The sequence below is a fragment of the Echeneis naucrates genome, chromosome 15 (genome assembly GCF_900963305.1).
Source record: "Echeneis naucrates chromosome 15, fEcheNa1.1, whole genome shotgun sequence".
NCBI lineage: Eukaryota > Metazoa > Chordata > Actinopteri > Carangiformes > Echeneidae > Echeneis > Echeneis naucrates.
The window spans coordinates 15145771-15153675 of NC_042525.1; the positions used below are offsets into that span (position 1 = coordinate 15145771).

The 7905-nt window shown below is 40.1% G+C and overlaps 1 protein-coding gene across 1 annotated transcript; it reads left to right on the forward strand.

Annotated features, from left to right (window-relative positions):
- Window positions 1–2402: 2402 nt before the first annotated feature.
- Window positions 2403–7576, forward strand: thumpd2 (THUMP domain containing 2). Its single transcript, XM_029521319.1, has 11 exons — window positions 2403–2571; window positions 3126–3264; window positions 3412–4062; window positions 4152–4267; window positions 4456–4533; window positions 4729–4781; window positions 5231–5318; window positions 5432–5503; window positions 5836–5950; window positions 6514–6634; window positions 6778–7576. The coding sequence occupies exons 1-11, from the start codon at window positions 2461–2463 to the stop codon at window positions 7001–7003; spliced, it is 1770 nt and encodes a 589-aa protein (XP_029377179.1). The 5' UTR covers window positions 2403–2460; the 3' UTR covers window positions 7004–7576.
- Window positions 7577–7905: the final 329 nt, after the last annotated feature.

The following is a 7905-nucleotide window of genomic DNA, read 5'->3' on the forward strand; positions in this document are numbered from 1 at the left end:
AGAAAGCAGATGTACTTATTTATGATTTATGAGTAGAAAACATATTAATGGTTTTTTTTTTCAGAAATAATGAATTGTTCATATTTAGTTTTCATCTGTAGTTATAGTGATAAAAAAAGATCAGGTTAAAGCATGACTGTCTTGTCATAAAGTTCAGCGACTCCATCCACCCTCTGTCCCTTTCCTTCTCATCTTGATGTCAAGACATTGTTCACTTTTCTTTGGAGTGTGACAAAGGGAAGGAAGAAGGTAAAAGGAATGGGACAAATACGGGCAACATCCTTCAAATGTTCATAGAAAGGGTAGAATGGAAAGAAACTGCCTTTGAACAGTGAAGGTGCTATAAAGAGACAGAAAGGTGGAGAAAGACAGAATTATGTCAGAAAATTCTAAAAGAATGTGAAAGGAAAATAAAAAAAAATATGGGGTGAATCATCTCTGGATACCAATATAAGAAAGGAAGGATAAAACAAATGGAAATGACCAAGAAATTATTAAGTGAATCTCTAGGCCTGTCAGACTCTGAGTGAACTGAAAAGAAATAAGAGAAATTAATGACTAGTGAGAGGTTGGAGATGTGACGGCAAGGCAGAGAATCATGCTTCCTAAAAATGAATGGATGTACTCTTTGAGTAGGGTGAAATGGAAAAGCAGTAAACTGAAAATGAGAGAGAAAAGATGTGGAGGAGAAAAGGACAAAGTGAAAAAAAGTGAGGAACACATTAAACAGTTCCTACCCATTCAACCATGAGATTGAGGTAGTGCAGTTTGTTTTCTGGTTCGGAGGTAAATGACTGATGCAGTCTCAACCATGCTTGTAACTACCTTCCTTCATACTTGGGAGATTCAGTAAGGGTTCCTGGTTGGAAACTGGCACTCTCCAATTGCTGTTTTAGCTTTTTAACCTGCTGGTATCTAAGGTTCCTTTCACCACCTTTCTTAAATTCATGAAGTGGAACTGTGCGCGGGTCAGCTGTAAAGAAAGGGGAGTGGGGTCAAGTGCTTCACCCTGTGTAAGTGTGTTTACGTTGCTGTGATTGTAGCAGTGGTAACTACAGTAGCATGCCTTACCATAACCTGCCACTCAGCCAACTGAGGCTTTGTTTTGGTGTTTTTATTTATATTGTGTATCATGTATATCTTTTAGCTAAATGGTTTTATGGTTTTATGGTTTTACGGTCTGCTCTGGCATCAGGTCCTTTCATTTCCACCCTAGTTTTGAAACTTATTCAAGTTTGTTTGCTTTGTTTGTTTTCCACGATGAAGTCTATTTTTAACGCAGTATGTTGAGAATCAGTTTTCAATTGCAGCTTACATGAGATCAAATGACAAAGGGCTTCCTTCTCAGGGAATACATTTTCACTCCTGATGCTCAATTTGGGCAGGGTACTATCTGATCAATGTTAATTCATCTAATTATCCTTTATTTTCGTTGGTTGCTAATAGTCAGTTGTCATCTTTCAATTTTGCATTACATGGAAATGAAAAGTATAGAAGAATGACACATTCATTCAGTGGAAATTAAAACATCATCCACTGATGTAATATTACATGAATCTAAAGTAATATTTATGCTTTCTGCTGTATGAATATTAGCACTTGCCATAATTCTTCAAATTGTTGTGTGCATGCACTTCACTGTGGCAGGTCACACAAGCCTGTCAGTGTTTGAGGGGTTTATGACACGAGGCAACAAGCAAAACTCTATTCATCAAAGGAAGTAAATGGATCAAATATTGTTTGGGGTCATTAAAATGTCAGGCAGGGAAAAGAGGGAGAGTAAAAGAGAGGGTGCAGCCAAGCGGGTAGGAGGGACATAGTCAACAAAGCAATTTAATAAGAGAAGTGTTGAGACAGAGATAGAGGGAAGATCTTGTTCCAGCAAGATAGAGAAGAAAAGTGAGAATTGCGTGGAAGCACTTATTTCTGCTGAAGGTTTGTGTAACATTTCCTCCCAGCTTTGGAATAACACCCGCTCAGATGTGCCTCCAGATGTGGGTGTAAATCCGTCTGAACTAGTGTGCATATAATGTGTGCCTGCGTACATTTGAAGTTTGCTGGTGTTTTTGTTGAAAGTTTCCCTCTGCATGAATACTTGATGTTTTCATTTCGTAAGGGGACTATAGTTGGGCTGTTTGGAGCTTTCGCTGCAATCAGTACTACAATGAATTAAAAGCAAATTAACCATAAAATGTATCAGGTTTGTTTTGATGCTTGTTCGCTGTTATCATAGAGAAAATCAATATAAACAGGTCTGGGCGCTGGTGATATATTGTTACATTCTCACTGTGAGAAATATGACGATGAGCTTCAGCGATGTTAGAGAGACCCCTGCCGGATAAGACTATCTGGCGGAGTGCTTCCGTTTCCGTTTCCGGTGTAAACAAACAATCCAAGATGGCCGCCTGTTACCAGCCAAATGAGCATGTGTTGACACCGAAGTCCTCCTCCAACGCAGTAATGGCAGCTCAGAGAAGTAACGGGCCGTCGGTGCGGTATTACTGCACCGCCGGTAACGGCATGGAGCCTTTTTTGGCTGAGGAGGTGAAGAGGAAGCTGGCTGCTGAAGATGTGAGTACCCACTGAACATGAAGTCTCCTCTCCCAACCTGCGGCTTCAAGCGAAACGTGTGGCCTTTAACACCACTACGCCAAATTATTTGCTAAAACCCAACGCTTAGTACGACACAAAAGGTGTGTGGCTAAGAATCTCTGAAACATGCAAAAAAAAAAAACTGCTTGCATTGATTTTAAAATTAAACCGTAAAATAGTATGTTATCAGCATCTCAGAGGGGTGTATTATTGTCTAACGCTGTTTTAACCAACCATGTGCTTGTTTTTTTAGGACATTGCATTAATACCGGTGCATATAGTATTATGTCAGCAAGGCTTTCACAACAAGTTGTCGTCTGTCGAGTCTACATGTCGACATTGTTGCAACAAATCAAATGAGCAGCTCCATATTCCCTGTCCTACCACATCACAAAAGCAATTGGGGTCCAAGGATTCATTCACACTACATCCTGTGTTCCCCTCCCCAGAAATTCAGATCAACAGGGTACCTGTGTACAAGCTGCTTTGACTTCATACATCGACCTGATCTTTTTGCTATTCCATGTCTGCAGGTGCATCAGATGTCCGGTAAAGTCCTGTTCAGCACGTCTGTGAGCATTGACAGAGTCACTGAGCTAAAGGCTGCAGAGAGACTCTTCCTCCTGCTGAAACATGACTCTCCTGTGCGGCTCTCTGTCCACACCAACCCAGGTACATCCAAATACATCAGACACACTGATACATCTAGTACAAAATCATGTGGGACACCTTGCCGCTTCTCAGATTGTTTGACCGTGCTTCATTTCTTTCCTTAAATCAGTTCAACTTTTGACTTCTTTGTGTTCTCTTTCATCATAGCAAAGGCAGTGTCTATTCTGCAGGCCAGACTGTTGGGCAACAGAAATCAATGGACAGATGCTGTAATGACATGGAGCCGCCTTCAGAGGGAGCTAAGTGACAGGAGAACTCATGCCAAGGCTTCAAGCACTAGCCAGACTGTGAAGAGGACAAAAGAAGGAGGGAAAGGGAGTGAGGGACAGAGGAAAGAGGAGGAGAAATGCAATGTGGTGACTGGAAAGCCTACAGAGGAGCAGAGGGGGGAGGAAAGTGTAACCAGGAGGCTGAGAAGTGTCGAAGGAAATGGAGCCCAGACAGTGGAAAAGAAGAGAAAAAGTGAGACGTCTCAGAAAGGAGAGACTTGTGGAGAAGCCCAGGCACTGGAGAAAAGGATAAAGAGGGATAATGAAGATGAGTCAAGTCGGGACAAAGATCTATGGAAACAGAGGACATCTGAGAGAGAGCAGGAAGACGGTGATGAAGAGGAGAGGAGGATGGTTAGCTTTACTCAAAATGTGAAAGAAGGAATCATTTCAGAAACTGGTTTGCAATGCAGAGGCTCAACCGATGCTGGTGTCAATGTAACAACAGGAATAAACCACCATATGGAAAGTAGCAGCAGGGAGATAGATGGCAAGGCAGAGGACTGTGCTGTGGAAGATATGGAACATGGTATTCAGATTTTTTTGTTTCTACTTTTATTTCAGTTTTTATTTCTGTAGCTAATTAGTTGTTTTTTTTTCTCTCTTATTTCAACAAAGATAAGACACAGCTGGACCCCAGCAGGATCCAGCTAGAAATGACTTGCGCTGTCCCTGTTTCTTTTAGAGTCAGCTGCAAGTGCACTGGATCTCTCGCTCGATATTTCAGTCCACAGGTAGTGGAAGATTAATCGCACATGCACACACACTGTTAAATAATTAAAAATGTACATTACATACATCTCAGGCTAATATCTCCATCAAATTCTCAAGTGGACTAGCAGCAAACATCAATGTTCACCAGAGTGTGTTCCATAAATAGTCGTTTTACTGTGTGTTTCAAAAAAAAATAAAAAAAATACAGGAAGTGAGCAAAGTGATCGGGGTAGGTTTGGCCAGATCGCTGGGCTGGAAGGCTGATCTGAAGAATCCACAGCTCGAGGTGAACTTCTTACCATGATGGAGAAAATCTTCCTGTACATAGTGATAATACAGTGTCTGTCACCAGGTTATTCAACTTTTAACATTGCCTCAGTTTTGTGGGTGTAATATTGTCAAAATAATGGCAGTAGAAGAAACTCTGCTCATTCTTGCTCGCCTGTCCTTTCAAATCAGTAGCTGCTTGTACTTTTTGCAGGTAAATGTTTATTTGAGTGATGACCACTGCCTGATGGGGATTCCACTGACCAGGTATTTAACTGAAACTCACTCTCTTTGATTTTGCTTTTTACTTAAACCTCCTTGGGGGCGGAGGTTGTAGTTGCCACCTTAAATGAAATGATCCATATCTGATCTGTATAGCGTACAATAATAATTTTCTCTGTTTTTAGATGTAATTTCTCTGCTGCAAGCTCAACTTTTCTTTCATTTAGTTTCTTAAGGCTGTGTGCCATTATCAAAGTTTTAAGGCTTTCTTCTTTTTTTTTTTTTTGGGTGCTGTAGCCACTAGCCTCACTTGGTGGCAAGAATCCAGAATCTTTCACCAATGGCAGGTTCTGCTGAATGTGCCACAGATAACCCCAAACACAACTTTAAATCCAAATCATAGAAGAAAAGTGGATTTAGACACAGTGATGGGTGTTGCAGACCTGCTTTTGCAGCTTTAATTCACTTGACAAAGGGCCACTTCTTTGTTTCAGGTTACCTCTGGCTAACCGAAGCTACATTAGAACCACAGGACTGAGGTCCACTCTAGCCTGGGCTATGGCCTCACTGGCTCAGATACAGGTAATAACGCACACAGCTGCCACGTGAGACTCAGATGTAATTTGCCCCACAGTTACAGCAGCGCTACATGAAGTCGACTAACTCAATGCTAAATGTTTTGTCCCTTTTTCCAGCCAGGTTTCTGTGTAGTTGACCCAATGTGTGGGGTGGGAACCATCTTAATAGAAGCAGCACAGGAGCACAAGGTCAGGGCAGAAATCTGTACAGCACTCCTGTCCAATATGGAAAAGTGAACTTTATGGGTTTTGGAATTGGACAAAGCATATATAATTTACATACCTGCCGATTTGTTGTTACAGTCGATGACCTGTTGTGGTGAACAACTGTAACATGGTGAATGTTAATGCAGAAAATAGTGCTGAGATGTGCACTGATCTATAGGTCACGTGGGATCTCATTGGAAATGCCAAAAGCTTTCATACCATGTAAAGTGTTTTGTTTTTATTTATTGTATATACCACTGAATTACAACATGACAATTATAATCTACTGTCTCAATCCCTATGGGGGTTTTCAGGCTGCTTGTTTCCTAGGTATGGATGTTGATGATAGACAGCTGCAGAGGGCCAGTGAGAACATAGAGTTTGCAGAGCTGGGATGCAGGATACACCTGCTGAAAGCTTCGTCTATGGGTAAGAAACCTGCGATAAATAATCTCCAGAGTAATATAGGTATCATGAGTATGTATTTGAAATTGAAGAGTTGAATATGAGAATTACAGTCAACTTGTGTAAAAAGATAAGAAATATCAAAGGCCAGTAGTACTACACATTTAAAAAATATTCCTGTATCCCTAAATGAGGGAACACCAATTACGCAAATGCAAATGAACCCGTATTTTTAAAAGTTTTGTCTATATCTCATACAGGGGATTTAACACAATGGTTTATTGTTTACTGTCATACATATACCCAGCCCACTCAAATGAACATGGTAAAAGATTCAGCAAAAAACACAAAGGTTTCGTGCACTGTAGTTTGTATGTGCAAGTAAACAGGTTAAATTGCATCATTTGTACTTAAATTAAATATAAAATGTTAATCATGACTTTTATATGGCTGACTACTTACTTTGTGGCTTTTAGAACTTATTTCACTTAGAATCCAAAGTTTTTTAATGGGAGTCAGTGGGTGTTGAGAGTGAGTTCTGCTGCCATGTGTTAAATTGCTCTGTTTGTCCGCCTCTGTGTGTGCAGTGTTACCTCTGGCCAACGCCAGTGTAGATGCTGTGATCTGTGACCTTCCATTTGGCAGGAAGTTTGGCACCAAAACAAATATGGCTTCCAACTTGCCAGTCATTGTCACTGAAATGGAAAGGTTTGTTTACCTCTGTTTCTGCATGTTTATTTTGGATTTGTTCTGTGAACCTCAAATTGTTGCTAGCTTTGCAGTGTTTCATAATTGGCATTAAAAAATACTATCTGTACAAAAATCAAAATAATGAATGTTGGTGTGTCTAGAATCCTCCGTGTTGGTGGCACCCTGGTTATCCTTCTGAGTCCTCAGTTATCCTGTCTCCTGAAAAAACTACTGGCACAAAAAGACACTGACCCAACGTCTTTCCAGAAAACAACACCTCACAATCTACCTCCCCCACTCTCCTCTCTGAAGCACCAGGCAAATCTGAGAGTTAGCTTAGGTGCAATAGATGGACTTATTCATAAATATGTCAAGATAGATGCTTGACCAGTTTTTATGGAAGCCACTATTCAACATAATTATGTTTTTTTATTTAGTTGCATATCATAAAATTCAAATGCCTATGTTAAAAAAGCTATTCTATTCCATGTTTGTATTTGTTTCCCTGAATGTTTTGAAGAACTATATAATCTTTTTAAAACTGGGGAATTTTCAGTTGTGAGCGACGAAAGCTGAGTCAGCTGTGTATTGGAAGGCAAATACTTCATCCACCCTCATATTCTACATTTAATTGGTGTGCTGGCTCAGTACTTGGCACTTTGCAGGGAGGGGGCAAGTTTGCTGACTCCTCCTGCTCTGCAGCTCAGTTTTTCTGCATGTTCTTCAACTCCCTTGCTCAATATGACATGCACTGAAACTTTTTTCTCTGCTCACATTAAGTGTGCACTCTTCCTTACTTTTCTTTTAAATGCTAAAATTGCTTTTTCACACAAATTCATGCCAGCAATTATACAACATTTTTGAATATTTTAAGAATAAAATGACTTTATAAAACACTTTAGCAGCTTACAATATTTACTAACTTGGCTTGCAATAACTGATTGTTATATACAAACATGGTTTGTGCACTTCAAAACTCAAATGTAACTTACAGGATATCCACACATAATTTTTTTAGACTTCAACTTATAGTGATAGAAAATCAATGATTGGTTGTCATAGCCTTGAAACAAACTATGAAAACTGTAAAACTTTAATATGAGGCTAAAAACTCTTTGTTGTGGAGTGCCAAATTCGGCATCCTGGTCATTATTGGCCCAGTCACAATTTTTCAAAAATGGGACTTTTGTTTTGGTTTTATAGCAGACCCCCATTAGCTGAATCACAATGTTGCCATCTGCCGCTGTTTAGCCCTGCTTAGCCCAGTTTTACATTGGAAGTCCCGAGGC